Source organism: Tinamus guttatus, unplaced genomic scaffold (assembly GCF_059628265.1).
Source record: "Tinamus guttatus ecotype Peru unplaced genomic scaffold, ASM5962826v1 Tinamus_guttatus_pri_ptg000048l, whole genome shotgun sequence".
NCBI lineage: Eukaryota > Metazoa > Chordata > Aves > Tinamiformes > Tinamidae > Tinamus > Tinamus guttatus.
In genome coordinates this window covers 11,698,224-11,714,536 of record NW_028288582.1, presented here as the reverse complement: position 1 = coordinate 11,714,536, position 16,313 = coordinate 11,698,224, and the positions used below count along the sequence as shown (strand labels likewise).

The 16,313-nt window shown below is 39.8% G+C and overlaps 1 protein-coding gene across 2 annotated transcripts; it reads right to left on the bottom strand.

Annotated features, from left to right (window-relative positions):
* Positions 1 to 473: 473 nt before the first annotated feature.
* Positions 474 to 4,702, bottom strand: LOC104580903 (alpha-1-antitrypsin). 2 transcript variants are annotated; one of them, XM_010228456.2, is made up of 5 exons: positions 4,668 to 4,702; positions 3,271 to 3,954; positions 2,517 to 2,787; positions 1,634 to 1,781; positions 474 to 792 (listed from the first exon to the last, which is right to left on the bottom strand). In XM_010228456.2, exons 2-5 carry the CDS (start codon positions 3,935 to 3,937, stop codon positions 592 to 594), a joined length of 1,287 nt encoding a protein of 428 aa, XP_010226758.2. In that variant the 5' UTR covers positions 3,938 to 3,954; positions 4,668 to 4,702; the 3' UTR covers positions 474 to 591. The 2 variants fall into 2 exon arrangements, with proteins under 2 accessions (XP_010226758.2, XP_088395815.1); XM_088539689.1 differs by lacking the exon at positions 4,668 to 4,702 and having other exon boundaries at positions 3,271 to 3,997.
* Positions 4,703 to 16,313: the final 11,611 nt, after the last annotated feature.

The following is a 16,313-nucleotide window of genomic DNA, read 5'->3' as shown; positions in this document are numbered from 1 at the left end:
ATTTGCAAGGCTAAAAAAACTTGTCTGCCTGAGAAGAGTTGCATACAGGAGACAGAGGGAGTCAGGCTAGAAGAGCTGTACCGATAAGCACTTCTTGGGGTGTTCTATAATGTCCCAAGCAATGAATCTTCACACCATACTTGGCAAAAAAAAACAAGAAAAGAGTGGGAATACACCCCAATATTAAGGGAATCTGCATTTGAGATTAGTTTTCAAAAGCCAGATTAAGTCCCTTTCCCTGCCCTTCTTTGCATACAGTGAAAGGGCTGTGTCCAGCAGATCATTCCAGAGCCTTTGATAACCTCAAATACCCTTCTGGAACATGGCAGAAAGGGCTTCTTGCAAAACAGGAAAAGTGACGTGTTTCTTAACACTATAAGATATTCACAGCTGTAGACAGGGAAGAAGCAGCAGAAACTTTGGGACAAGGAAAAAACAGTGTTTGTGTCTTAAAGGATTACAGATATATATAATGATAATAGTTGAAAGAAATGCACTAGTAATGAGCACTGTGTATGCATAAATGTTTTGCTGGATTGCAGGAACTGAGCCAGTACTGTACATATGCACTACAGCATGTCCTCTGGCCCATCAGTTCAGAGGGTTTACAATTTTCCCCATGAATAGGATGGTGCGGGTGAATTTATCCAGAATCATCAAGAGAAAGGGCCTGTTGAATTTGACTCGACGCGGAGCAGGAAATTCACCAGATCTCCATATAATTTCCATCAGGGTGACTCCTGCTGCTTCGGTGCCGTTCTCATGAACGTTTAACATGGCTTTATGGATCACCTGCAAAGATACAAAAAAAAAGTGAGACAGTTTCCTCATCACATCCTGGCAAGAAACAAACAGCTGCTTCTCCTTCAGCATGAGCGCAGTGGAAGCTGATCAGGATCTGTACATGCTCTGTTGGGGGCTGCAACAGGACGGGGGCAAACTGGCCCATCTTAGCTCCTGTCTAGCCAGCCTGCCTGCTGGGACATGCAGCAGCATGAGCCTCAGGAAGGCATTGCCTGCTGCTCTTCTTCACACCATGACACACTCATGTCTTGTCACCTCTGCCAACTGGTAGAACAACCCTCTACACAGCACATGGCCAAGCAGCATTCAGGATGATCGATGGAAAGAAACTCTGCAAGTAAACAAACCTGGTAATTTAGTCCAGACTTAGTCTTGCCTTTGGCAGCTTTGTGTATTATCATGGATCAACCCTATCATCTAAGTAAAAAAAAATAATAATAACTTTTTGAGGGCATTAGAAGGCTTAGAAAGCCAGGAATAACATCCTTTCATCCTTAGCAGGATGAATTAGAGGATATTTTACCAAAGCTAATGTGCTACCTTTAGATAATTTTGTTTAGTAGCCAAAAGAACATTTAATTACATGTTTGTCTTCTTATTTGTCCTCGAACCATGTGTGCGTGTGTAACTCATTGTAAGGATGGTGGGGGGTAAGTGTGCTTGGCTTCAGCTTTAGGGAAAACAGGACTTGCTTAGCCTTCAGACTGACAGCTGCGGATGTTTGAGTATTGCTTCAGAGAGACTTGGATAAACTTTTTATGTGGTATCTGTGCTATATTCCCAGGAACCGACAAACCCTGTGAACACTGCGTTGCATGTACTGACTTACTTTTGAAACCATCAGCGCAGGCTCCCCAGTAATTCCTGACAGATCAGCTTGTTGAGTGAATAGATCGATCATACCCAATTGTTTGACTATCTTTTTCACATCATAGGTACCAGAAATAGAAAATCTAGGAATGTGCAGATATATTTTTCTGTAACAGAGAAATAAAACAAATACAGAGAAATTGTCATCCAAGTAATGCTCCTGAGTGGCCGCAGTCTAGTGATGCTTCCCATTTATTGTCCTAAGCACTAAGAGTCTGCTCTCAGGATTTGAACAGCAAGTCTGACCAGTAGAGTTATCTCCAGTAGAGGGTTGGCACAGAATCAGCCTATGCTCGTCCTTGGTTCCACATATCCACTGTCCTGGGGAAAGGGATGTTCAGGACTACAGGGAAAAATATGAAGACACAACTATGCCATCTCTAGGACAAATGGATGCTCACTACTGCCAGGAAGAAGGTGTTCTTCAAAACACAGCAGTCCTAAGGGTATTCTCCTATAAACCACGGCTTGGGCCACCACAGAATTCCTCTCTTTATTGGTCAATAAGTAAATTTCCCTTTTCTGCATGCAGTGAGGCAAATCCCATCTGGCTTTAAATACCTTCATACTCAATGCTTCAAAATAGGTACTCCGTTCTAGTTTCACAATGCCCATATGAGAAAAGGGTAAACTAACTTCAGGTTGGTGGTAAGAGACTTGTGGCTGATCCAGGGACTTAATTCAATATGGATCCCATTTTCCAACTAAGAAAAAGGGAGGCCTGGACAGAAAGGGACCAGTAAATGAACAGATTTCTGCACAATAAGAAAACTTTTATGTTTCACCCTGGTGAGACACATGCCCATAACACAGCCACTTCACACTTTAGCAAAGCCTCTTACCTGTTTCGGAGGATTTTTTCCCATCGAGACACAGTTTTTTTTGAGAGAGCATCTTCCACCTGCTTCATCTTCCCTTCATTGGGCAAGACCAATAATGCTGCAGCATTTCCATTGTAAGGTATCTGTACTAGCCAACAGGACAACTCTTCATCATAGAAATTCTTATAGTAACCCTTCCGATACATCATGTCAACCTTCACAGATGTATTTTTATCCACATAAAAATTCTCTTGTTTTGTATTTAAAGTACTGAAGGGTTTTTCCCAGTGGGCTGATGACAAAAAGAAATTCATATTATGAAAATACCAAGAGTAATCGTCATTGTGAATGACAGTTTAGCCCTACACTCTTTGTTAGAGCAAATACTTTTTTTCAAGTTACCCCACTCTCAGGTGTTAACAGCATTGCAGCGCTTTTGATCAAGTGCTTAAAGACCATCACAAAGAGATAATACCAAAAATGCCATTTTTAACTTGAGCATGAGCCTATCATCATTTTGAAAAAATTATTCAGTAACAAAGATATTTGTTAAAGAACCCAGTCTTCTCTCAGCCAAGGGAGGACATAAACATTGATGTTGGCACATATAGATTTGAATCTTTTACAGTAATATTTTGTGAATTCTGAACATACATTTCTCCATTTAAAATATGTAAACTGCAATTTATTTCTCTTACGTTTTTACTGCCTGTGAGCACTCCTGTGAGCAGAGAGCATCTAAGTTATAACCTTCACACTCTATAACATTTCTTACCTTTAAAGAAGACATAGTTAACAAGAACCATTGCAGTGAGAGGATCAAGATCCTCCACTAATTTAACAATTTTCCCATTTGTTTTTTCCTTGATATAACTGTTGATCTGATTCAGAGCACCAGAAGAGTTGTTAAAGTCAATAGACAAGACTTTGGATTCATAGAAGTGTGTGACATCATTCAAGAACTTCTGCAGTGGTTTTTGCATCTCTTCTATAAAAAGGGCACTACCAAGGCTCAACTGGAGGTCACTCTCTGGACGGTTCAGCATATGGAGGAGCTGGCGAAAACCTTCATGTATTTCCTGCTCTTCGGTCTTTTTCAGGTTAAAGGCAAGTCCTTCCAGAACCTGCCTCAGAGTTGCTGCTTTGGCACCAAGCGCCAGCATTGCAAAGGAAGTAGAGATGCTTATGGGTGAAAAGAAAATATTTTGATCATTTGCCTCAGATGTGACCAACTTGTAAAATGCAAATGCAAAATCAGCATTGCTGGGAGCTAGCTTGATAAGGGTTTTATTTTTCTCTGGATAATCTCCTTCACTACAAAAACTATGTCCCAAGTAATATGTCCCTTTAGGATCATCCTGCTTACTGTGGTGAGAAGGGTGCTGATGACAATGGGCAACAACATACAGTCCAGCCAGCAAAAAACATAAAGTGTGCTTCATTTTCCGTGAAATTATTTCTGGAAGACATAGAGAACATAGCATGGAAATTAATTTCTTCATCCATGTGTATTCCAGCCAAGTAAAATGACATTCACGGAATACATACTGTTCTCAAAAAAAACTTGCTTTTATATTTCATGTTCCTGATGTCAGTAAAACTCTCTCATGATAAATTATTTGTAAAATAACTGCATTCTCGAAATAAGTCATTTTGATCATATTAACATGTAAAAATAGGATACAACTGATTTTTTTAAAGTTTTCAAATAACTGGGAGCTTGTGAACTTTCCCCAGTAAATGTTGAGAAACTGATGGACATTGTTTTTGCACTTGGCACTGTGTGATAGCTATTGCAGCCCTGTAAGCCTTCATCACTTGATCAAATGATTAGAGAGTTAAATTTGTTAAACAAAAATGTGATATAAACCCAGATCATATTGTCCAGGACCAAAATTACAAAATACTTACTTGTACAATTTTTTCAAAGATAAAATATGTGGCCACGGTGGCAACTAACTCTCTGTAGGATCCTCTGTTGCTTCAAAAATAGTTTTTATTTAGCTATGTAAATTATCTTCTTTATTAGCAGCCAGTTTTTGCTGGTTCTGGGCATGCACTGATTTTTTGCATAACGGATACATCACTTTTTTTACATGTTGAAAGGCACTCAGACAATAACATAATTCCCCAACTCATAAATGATCCAAGAGAAAACGGAAGGGTACTCACAGTGTAACAAGAAGTAGTCTGCAGTGTCCATCCGATCTTGACTGCTCCTTGTTCTACCCAGGATTAAGCAGCATGTGTTCATTAATCATTAATGAGTCTGGATAAAAACTGACGGTGAGGTTGGACAGCAAACAGTAATGACACTAGATTTTCTGGACAATTTGTCCAGTCCAAGCAAACTAATACTGCTGGATGGAACTAAGATTGTATTTTTTTTGCAGTTTCCATGTTTACAGACACTTCTCTACATGTCACAGGATGTGACTGGGACTCAGGTGGGACTAGAGGATCTGTATCTTGAAGCAGCTATTCTTCTTAGTGTGTCCTCCTGGAATGGGGCTGAAAGCTACATTATTGGTATTGGCTGACCAAGACCTGTATTTTTTCTCATCTTCACAAAGCCGGGGACACAGCAGCTTGAGGGCTGAATCAATAGCAGCTCTATGTGACAGGCCTTCTACTCACATTAAAACCTGCTGTTCTTGTCTGCTAGGAGAGCCGTAGCCAGTGTGACCAGAGTTAACACTGTGAACCAGCCGCTGGGTCCAATTCCAGGAGCCAAAGCTTTAAGCATGGACACAGCCTTAAACTCACCCGTAAGGGAACGCAGCATCTCTGCCCAGCCACCTGCAGTCGCTGCCCCAGATGATACAAAGGCTGGGGACACAGCCAGAGTCACATCTTCTCTGTCAGGGTTTTAAACGTGGCAAGCTACCTCCTGATTTATAAAGCCATCCTGCCCTGCCATATTTCACAATTATGACCTTTGATACCATGCTTAAGGTGTTAAGTTTTTCTTTATTTCAGGGGGAGCGGATTGTATTTCATTGGTGAATAGTCTCCAGGCTTCTTTAGTGAATAACAGCAACTGAAAATGTGGCATTAGAACACTAATGAGACAATTTCAATCCAGTATAGCTGATAGCTCATTTCTGTTGGCCAACACTTGTTACTAGGTATTTCAGGAGATGGTGAAGTCTTCCCACAGCTTTTTTATGGGGGAGATGAGGTGGAGAGAAAGGGGATATAGGGGAGCCCAAGGAGAAGAAAAGTGTGGAAGGAAAAGGAACTTGGCAAAAAGTTCACTTCAGCTGGCGCTATTCTGTGAAAAGCATGGGATAGCTGGAGCTGTAAAGCCAGGAAGTCAATACTAAATTATGTGGGCCAACAAACTGACAATTTCGTTCTGCAATACAGACATGCTTAAAGAAGCACTTGATGGGTAGGAATATATATATAGTAATATACACAGGACATGCTGTGAAGAACTATAGCAACTTAAGTCACAATGCTGCAAGAAGCTGTCAGAAATGAATTTCCAGGTGAATTTGAGTAAGAACTCATGTCTTCTTTAACTTATGAGGAGAAATCTAGGAAGGAACTTAGCAGAGAAAAAAATCATTACTTAAATTGCAAAATACATAGTAGAAGAGACCCAGGTGAACTGAGTAAACTATCTCACTGGGGAGAGGCTGGAACAGATTAGCACATATCTTCATTTGTGTTAATATTAACAAAGGTTAATCCATCATTGTGACTATAGACCGCACCAGGGAATAACAATTCAATGATGCCACAATGCCCAGCAAGTAACTAATGCAGCCAGAGGGAGGACTTAATTTTCCTGGTTCCACTATAAAGAATAGGTATGTCAAAGATAATGTAGATAATCCCTCTTTAACTTCCAGCAGATCCAACTCTTGTTAGTCTTCTGGTTTCAGGATATCTTTGCTATTATGGTGCCATATTTTATTTCATGTAATTATTCCTTTCTTGTCAAGATATTGGAAAGAGAGAGTTTTTTCCCTACTAGTTAGAAATTTCCATGTCTTGGAAAAAAGAGCCCTTTTTTTTCAGAGATTTTAAACTTTGGGTTATTAATACTGACAATCCCTTATACAGTTTCCTAGAATGGCACTAATCGGTCCTTTTCACAGCAAGTTCTGCTAACCTAAAAGCTGCTTCTCATTTTCCACGGAGTCTAGTCTCCAGTTTAATGGAAATTCCTCCAACAGGGAGCCTACATGCGCTTATTCCTTCCTGCAGGTTTTGCTTTCACTGTCTCCAAGTATTTCATTCTTCATATACAAATCCAGATAACTGAATGTAAAAATACAAAATCTCAGGAAAATCTAGCACAAAGTATGTTGTAATGCAAAAGGATCTCTTGATATGGATGCGGTCTGCTCATGTCTCTGCTTTATTAATTACTGCTAAACCACCTGCAGAAGAATGTCATCTTGCAGTTGTTCTTGTCAGATAAAAACTTCAAAAGGAGCACATTGTAAATGATGAATAACGATGAACACATATTTTTTTCTGAGTGTTTTTGTGAAGAATTTCACCATCTACTTGGAAGAACATTACCAGAAACTCCAGCCTGCCAGGCTCCCGAGCAACCGGCTCCTGGCTCAGTTATGTCTGGTCTCAGGCCGTGCAAAGCTGAGCAGAAAGGGGAGGAAACACATTTTCCTTCATTACTTCTGTGCATGTTCTGTTAAAAAATTTAAAAGGAGATGTTTATATAAATGTGTGCCTTTTATCCACTCGTGAAACAAATGTTCAACATTTATGTATAAAAACACACACATTCATTGGGCTGGAGAAAGATCAACTAGCAGGTGCTTGACGCTTTAGACTAACGATGCAGACACAAGCCTGGGAGCACTTCAAGAACCATTCAAATATGTTGTTCAATGTATACAAGAAAAAACACGGGCCTAGGAATCATCTTTGAATGTGATACCTGATTGCACAAGATGTGCAAGTGTTATTAACTCTAGACATATGAGCAGTGTGTCAGTAGTCCCGCCTAAAGATAAACAATATCTTTGCTAAATCAGAACCTGTGGCAGTAAATAATGAATTAAGTTTGAATTGGACAAAATATGAATCAATGCTACCTCTAATTAACTGTGAGGTTTCATTAACGTAATAATAGATTCAAAATACTTCTCTTTTTCTTTGACAGCATTGAAAAGTCTACATATATTACACCTTAGAGGAGGAAATTTAAACCTCTTTTTAAATAAATTTCTGCTAAAAGCTAGAAAAAGGAGATTTTTCCTCCATCCTGATGTGAAGCAATTTAAAAATGGTATCCATATTTTGTTGAAAATATTTAAAATCAATGTCAAGTGTAAATAATGAAAAAAAACTAGTAGATTAAAAGTAAAACTAGGAGATAGCTGACTAGGCTGTAAGCACCTAGCCTGAGAGACCATAAACCAGAACAGAATATACCATTAGATACCACTTTTTCAAGCTTAAGGTAAATGTGATGTGATGTGGTGATGCGGAAATTCCTGTCCTTACCTGCTCTGCAAATATTATCATAGTTTAGTATCAAAACAAACTATTCCAGGTATATTGACTTCAATAGGGTCCAGCTAATAAACTAACCCTAATAAATTCATGAGATTGAAACCTTACTTTTTCTCTTTGTTCCAGTCTAATGTAGATTAAGGACATAATGTCAATGCATCTAACATAATGTAATATTTTCACAGTACAAACATTCACATGCTTTTTCTAACAGCACACATGGAAAAAAAAAACACTAAAACTGATTCAGTCTGCATTATGTCTGCGTTATGATACAGACAACACAAATCAGCATATTTAAACTATTCTGTGAGGGGTGGAATTAATAAAGCCCAGTTTCCTAAGTTTTTATGTCCCTCCCCACCCCACCACACCGGGATTTTCCTCGCAGCCCCAGAGGTGGCTCCCCAGGGCAGGTGGGTGCCTGGGGCTGATGCTCCCAGCTCTGCGCTCCTCAGCTAGATGAGAACAGGATCTCTTCCTTGGACACAGTCACTGATTTTCAAGCAGCAACATAACCAGTTTCCAGCCTCCTACCTCACTTAAGCATGACCAAGTTTGCCAACAATCTCAAATGCTGTGAAGGGTAGCTAAGAGGAGGCAAGAGGCTACAAACATGAAAACATGAGCCCGTTTCCTTTGGAAACCAAGGCCAGTCCATTTATTTTCTTTGCGTGTGAGGCTTTGAGGTTTTGAGTCACGCTTGCTCAGATTTCCCTGACTCCAGTTTACTTCATCTGACTCCATTTCTCACTGTCTGTCATGAATATATTAATCATCTTTACGTTTAGTTAAAAAAGCTCGAGATATATAGTACCTTCCAAATATGACGTTTCTCCATTTTTAGTACCATTAGCTTTCCTTCTCCAGGAAGAGCTGGTAGACAGTCCAATGAATGCTGGAGTGATTTAGTAATATAAGAAACAGTTAATATGTTTTATAACTTTTTACCAACAGATTGAATGTTCCTGATCATTTTTTAAAAAAATTTATTTTAATTAAGTTGCTATAATACTATTTGGCTGAGAGCTAGAACTGGAAGGAGATAATTTTAAAAATAAATCTATAAAAGCCTACACTCCTGAAATCCAGTTTTTTTCTAGCTACTGGTTAAAACCTATTGAAGAACTATGACAGAATTGCTTTGAGGGAATATTCAACTAGCACATCCAGCAAGGTTAGGTAAAAGAATGGAACAGGAAAGACATTCACCTAGGTGAAGTGACTGGTTAAGTCTTATTATCTAGAACCCATCTTGCTAAAACAGCCATGGTATAGCTCCAAATACAGTAAGTCAGGAGTGGCGTGTAGCACTGGTCCTTCCAGTGTAGATTATTGTATGATTTGAAGTGAGACACTTTGAGCAGAAGCATCTGGGCAAGGTGGGTTTTTTTTCAAACATGGGAAGTGAATTACAGAAATAGAAAATGATGAAATTATATGTGTCTAAACTGCCATTCATTGTATGCTCTGGACCGAAAGTTGTTCGCTTACCAAAGAAAGGTGGCAGACCTGATTTTCCACTGTTTTTATTCTTGGTATGAAAAGTTCCTTTTATAATTAGATTTCACTAAGCATTCACTTTGGCCATGCAGAAACATGTTTCTGCAAGTGATGGAAAGCACCTGTCTATAGGTTAGCTTAATCTAGGAGCAGTGCATATGTAACGGGAGATGGACACCACATGTTGTTTTCTGCAGCGTGTAGCAGGGAGTCCACGCATCACACATGGGCAAACACAGGTCTCTCCAGATCTTTCCGAGACTAATCAAATGACTAGTCCTTATTCCCCTCCTCTCTTATATTAGGGACCAGAATTGCACGCTGCAATGCGGGTGTGAGTAAGCCAGGGATTTACACTGTGGTACAATGTTCTTATCAGTTTTGCTTTTTATTTTTTTCTAATTATTCCTAATGTTTCATTTGCCTCCTTCTCCCTTACTGAGATGAACTTTACATGACCTACCGTAGTAGCAAATCCTTACTCCTAATGGAGGATGGTCAGTTCAAGTATATTATTTCATTAATCCTGCACCTAAAACTTAACAAGAAAAATGAAACTCCTGCTGCCAAAACAGCAGCAAATCAGAATGCTACTGCCCTTTCAGGATTGCAACACGAGAAAGAATCTGTCACGTCCATTCCTTGATTTTACCAGGAGATGGTGGCACAGGGCTCCTTTTCCTATACTGCCAGGACTCAAAGCTCTTTCTTTAACTATGGTTCTAGCTGCAGGAAACAGAACCAGCAGAATTACACTAAAACCTTGTCCCTCTGCAGAGCTCTTACCATTCAGGACTGCTTCATTACCTCGGTGTACTAAAGCAGTATACACCGGTATATTAACATTTTTACCTGCAGAATTTGCCTTATAGAGCTTCTTATCTTAGTTTATACTAACTTTTATAAATTAAATAACTTTTAGAGTGACAAGCTGTGCAGGAAAAAAGGTTATCTTATTGGAATGAAGATGTCTACACAGAGAAAGATCTTGGTATTATTATTTAAATCCAAATTAACACTTTAGATTATTTATCTTTCTATGGAAGACTTGTCTTTAAACAAACACTGACAAAGTCCCTTATGTAGAAGGAACCACACTTCAAGTTTGTTGCTCACAAAGCTAGAAAGAAAAATTTGGGCCAAACTTTGCAAAGGGTTATCATTTGCTATTATTTAAAGGATGAATATTTTTGGCTATAGTAAAGAAGACATCAGCTAGTGGAATAAATGTATTCAATAATATATTATTTATATGACATGGGTTACATTGTTCATACACTTTTTTTTAAACTAGTCTTTCACATTGTGAACATTTGGGACAATGAGGATTTGACAGAAGGTCACTTAGGTGGTTTAATACAATTATGCTCTTCCCCTTAGCCCCTGAAGCTGACATTCTGGCAGATTACCACAATCTCATTTCCATCAGTAGTTTACATTAATATGCTATCACCAGGCTCTGTCATCTAGGCTGCACCTGCCCTCTTTCTGGCACCTTTGTTGTCAAAGGTGTTTCCTACTCTGTCTGCAGCTAATCTGCCTCTATCTGATGCCTCTTCTCAGTCAATTACCCTTGTTACAACTCTGAATAGGTCAAGATGATGAAATGGTCCAGCACAACGCCAGGCATCGGCACAAAGAAGTAACCTCTGCTCAGGGTAGCTGGGGTTCATGATATCTTACATCTTCTTTTATAAGGTAGGCCAGAAAGGAAGAGCTCAAACCTGGAAAGCATAAAATTGCTTCTTCTCTCAAAAAAGTAACAGAAAATATTGTACATTCCATTTCCTGTTCCTTGAATATGTGAGATAAGATATGGCTTTCTTGATAGCTAAAGAATGTCTATTACTCTGTGTGGACAGTATAACTAAATGAGGACTGGGCAACAAGACAGATAATTATCCAAAGCTAGATGCTCCCTTTTGCACTCATATGTATTTTAAGACCTCTTTTTCATTACATATTTCATCTTCTCCATGTACAGATGTTTATTCTCGCTCTGAGATTCTTTCCTGCCTCTAAGCAAAGTTCTTACTATGGCTGCATCACTTAACAAATTAGCTTTTTCTAAGTTGCTTTTTCCTTTCACACACTTTCCTTCAGCAAAGTATCTTCCACCTGGCCCATGTTTCCTATGTGAGACAGAATAAACAATACAGAAACTTTCCTTAATAGGATATTTGCACAAGTCAGGCAAAATGCAATGCTCAGCAAACTTTCCATAAGAGTAACATGTTGATGCTAACAAAGATTTTCCAACCACAGAGAGTGACTTCTTATTTGTAAAGTAATTGCTAATGAGTATTTTATTTCTAGATCGATTATGGAAAAGATATGAATGCAATTAAACATGAGGGGAAATAAGTAAGACTCATTTGTATCAATCAGGTTAAATCACTTGTGATAAATTCATCTGTTGCAGTCAGATTGAACTCAAAAGCTATTTTCCTAAAATAGCTTTCTCTTCTGCAAGAAGCCACAGCCTTTTTCAGCAACATCTGTGCTGAACTGAGTTTGTGTAACTAGAGTATTAATCATGGTCAAGGACATACACATGAAATGAATGAATGATATTGTTTTCTGCTAGTCTGAGGAAAGCACACATACCACATTATTTAAAAATAATTTCTTTGTTAAGCTTGGAACTGGCAATTTTCAAAGGATATTTCCTGATCAGTCTTTGCTGGCTGACAGGAAATAAATGACTTCACCATTCTCTATGCGTGACCAGTTTAAACCTGATCAAAGCAGTCTTGTGCAGAGCAATGGCAGAAGTGCGCTTCCCCACAGGGAATGATTGAGGAAGGAATGGGATTTGGAGCCTGTGTCACAGGACACTAAGTTACGCTGCTGTGCTGATCTTCCTGCTTTTTTCCCTTTTGAGAATTTGCACACAGTCTATATATTCACTATTCTATATTCACTATAGTGAATATTTGGAGTTTTCAGTGAAATATTCACATTACAAAATGCTCATGTTTCTCTTGCAGGCTTTTTATGGAGAAACTCTAAAGTCTGTATGCTTTGGAGACAGGACCTGACATACTTCTAAAATCTACCTAGATATACTTCTAAAATCTACCTAGATATTATATAGATATTATACTTCTAAAATCTCCTGCCACAGGAGAGCTCTGTTGTGTGCCACTGAGACTGTTCTGGAGCTTGTGTACAACCATACTTGACTCTCAGACTCTGCAATCAAAAGAACACCCAGGAACTAACATAAGTAACTGATTTTTAAGAGCTTAGTGATTCTCTGCTTGAAATGAGTGTGAACAGGAAAAGCCTGCTGCTTTGGTTGTCCTGAATTTACTGAAAGATTTAGGGTTGGCTCATGTCTGGGTGATTCCCATTTCCTCAAAATAGTAACAGCTATCAAGGGCTGAACTGACATCTTAAATGCAGGGGTTGGGCTGCTGAGTACTGGGTTGAGGTTCAAATAGCATAAATGGGAATGAAAAAGGAGCTCAAAAAAAGGAAAATTCAAAGTATGTGTGGCATCTGCACAGCAGGATTTACATGAGCAACTAGTGCTTATGTGATACCTGATTGCTGTGTTTTTTGACTTTGTGCTAGTTCTTCTCCTTACTGAAAGGTGGCATGCATGGGACACATACCACATGAGCTCTAAAACCGTACTGCGTCACGATTTGTGACAATATACTACATGGATTCTGCCAGAGGCAAAGCAAACAGAGATTTACTGACAGAAACTGCCCCCATCAGCAAACAGAGACACAGTTGACCATAAGCAAGGTCAGACAGAACAAACTTACTCTCCCACACACATCTCAGAGGCTGCCAGGAAAAGTCGGGCACTCGGTTGTCCCCTCTCTTCAATCCTCATGCCGGGAAGCAGTCCAGGAGGTCCATCTTCTCTTGCAGCCATCAGCTGCGAGGCAGCCTCTTCAGTTAAGCCCTTTTCCTCAAAGTTTCTTAGTCCAGAATGTCAGGGATAATGGAGCCACTGAGTTCAGTTATCTCGAGTAAGTGGTAAGTTACAATAGAGTTATGTATCCCACTGCAAGCTGTATCATCCCTGTCTGCCAACTGTCCCTATAGCAAGTCAAGCAAATAGCACTTAGTAGGGTGTAAAGAAGCTTTAATTCTGAGAAAGCTTAATTTGGATCCAGCTATCCCAGAGACTATGTGTATATGATTAAGCTGTCCTAATCAGGTCTGGTTTTGCTATAGTGGAAAACTGAAGGCTGGTAAGAGTAATATCTGAAGATAAATGAAAGACACAGACATACATGAGCTTAACACATGAGATGAATACACAGTCCCTGAAAGAAATTTCTATCATCTGAGTCACTCTTTTCCTCTTCTACCATTAATGTAACTAGACAACAAGAAATAGAAGTTTCCCTATCAAATATAAAGAAGATGAGGGCAAATGACACAGGACAGAACAAAAAGTTTAAGCTTTACTGGAATTAAGACCAAATTAGGTCCTAATATTAGGTCCCAATTAGGACCTAATAGCCTCTCTATTCATAGAAATTTACAGAACTAGGCCAGTTCTTAAAGAAAATAATTGGAAACATGCTGTCAGTAGTATCAGCCATACAGGTTTGGTACCCTGGCCCTATGAATTTCCATACCTCTCTTCCCGCTCTACTTCAATTCTCCTTTTCCTCTCCAAGATCCTGTCACAGCTGAGGTTAACCTGGGTCTGGAGTGTGAAGTACCTGAACTAGGTGACAACTGTGCTGATGCTCCACCACTTGATGCTGCACATCTGGCAATCAAAGGAGCCCTGTAAGAAGCCACAGTTCCTTCACGACGTAGCACCAGAGCCAAACATATGTGAGGCACGTCCATTGCCCTTGACAGGCAGTGTTATCCCCCGGGTTCGCCTTGTTGAAAGAAAACGCGCAGGGGTCTGCCCACAAGTGAGAGCCTTACAAAAACAAGATTTTTTTTTCTGAAAAGATCCATGTTTCTTTTTTGATTTGGCCCACCTGAATGCATTCCAGTGTGAAAACTCTCAGAACAGCTCTCCTCTGCAGTTCGTTTTCCTTCCCACTCCCAAAAGCAACAGCTTGGGAGGCAGAGAAAGCAGGAAGTTGCTCTGCTTGTTGTTTCCCCAAACCTTTGCTCTGTCCTAGCAGCCATGAGATTTTTTCCTAACCACCTTCCTATAGCAATAAGCCTAGAACCTGTTTTTCTGGCACCCCTCTCTGATTAAAATCTCACCATCCCACTTTCTAATCAGTACTGGTACATCGGTTTATCAGGGTGGGATCTCAATCTAGCTGCTCCCAGCTCTTGTTGAGTTCGTACAGTCAGAGTAGACTACCTCACGCCACAAGTTATTACTGATCTCAACTCTTTAAGAGCTACTGTTTTGCACGGAGGCATGGTTCTAGCTGTCCCAGTGATAGCATCTTGCCTCAACAGAAGCAATAGCTCAGGGCTTCCATGGCTTTTTTGCCACATAAGCGATGCGGTGGTGCCTGAAAGTGTGTCTGAGCGAGGCGGCAGTCTCCAGTTCCCCACATCAGAACCATAGGGCCACTAAAGCCAAAATATAACCATTCATGATAAGAGATAGGTCCCAACAAAGCGCTTTTGTGCAGGACAGATTTGAGGAAGGAGGACAATTCAGAGGGTTGGAGAGATGTCAGAGGTGGTTTATTTGCTAATTTGGAGCAGGCATTGGCTTCTCAGCATTTACAGCCCACTACCACAACTGCAAGACACTGTCTTCCTCCAAAACAGGGACCAAGTTCCAGTTGCAGAAGAAAAACCATCCAGTGTTAATATGCAATGGTGTAAATCCAAGTGCATGGAGCAATCGTAGAGCAATTGACAAAGCAGGAGCCTTGAGACAGCAGCTGGGCAATAAAGAGTTTGCTATAGAGTTTAGCAGAGCTGAACTTTGAGCCTCGTGCTTATCTGTAATAGGAGTGGGTGATGTCCAGACCTGAGTGCAACAACAAGACTGTTTATGTATTTCTTGAAAAGAGGTTTTACACTAAGGGCACAACGGGGCTAATTCTCAAACTGACATCCAAGCTGCTAAATAATTTTTCTTTCTACCTCCTTGTTCTAATAAAGTGCATTTTAAATCATCTATCAGAGTGCAGCCTCTGTGTCAAACCCCTTAGTAATAAACTGTTGACATAGTCTGAGGCTGGATGCAGATGCACCTACGCTCCTCTCTGTGGGAGTTCAGAAAGCAAGGGCCTCCTCTCTGAACCTCGTGACTCAACAGGAGGGTCTCCTGTGGAAAATTCTGTTTAATAATCTTTTAGAAATAAACTGTTGACCAGGTCCAGGACTAAGGTCAATCTGACCTGAACCCATGACTCAATGTGAGGGTCTCCCTTGCTCACGTTCCCTTAGGCATAAGCCATTGACCAGGTCTGACACTAAGGTCAATCTGACCTGAAACCCATGACTCAAATGGAAGGGATACCTAACCATCTACTCCCTTGATTCAATTGGCAGAGGTGATATTGTAACACTAACACAATCTTAATAGAATAGTTTCCTGTTGGAATAGAGTTTTTGGTGAATAACTCAGAACTAAAAGGGACCTAGACAGTCACACAACACAGAGAATTCTCTTAGAAGAATTTGTAAGAAACTGTTTTTTTCTCCCAAATTTGGGAAATATATTAACAACCTGAATTACTCAGCTGGAGAAAACACTGCATATTCAAACTGTCTTTTTTTTTTACAATCTTTGTTTGTTCATTTTACACAGAAATTGGTCAGTTAGTTGAGAATACCCCTTGGTCAGAGAGTAGTATTAGTACTATGTCACATATGCAAACACTGTAGTCCATTATAATTCATGCCCAAATA

Excerpts from the sequence above, each read along its gene's own strand:
- LOC104580903 (XM_088539689.1), bottom strand. The coding sequence starts at position 3,997 with ATGAAGAAATTAATTTCCATGCTATGTTCTCTATGTCTTCCAGAAATA. Across the intron at positions 1,782-2,516 it reads GAAAAAATCCTCCGAAACAG|AAAAATATATCTGCACATTC; the intron begins GTAAGAGGCTTT and ends TCTCTGTTACAG. Across the intron at positions 793-1,633 it reads CTGCGCTGATGGTTTCAAAA|GTGATCCATAAAGCCATGTT; the intron begins GTAAGTCAGTAC and ends GTATCTTTGCAG.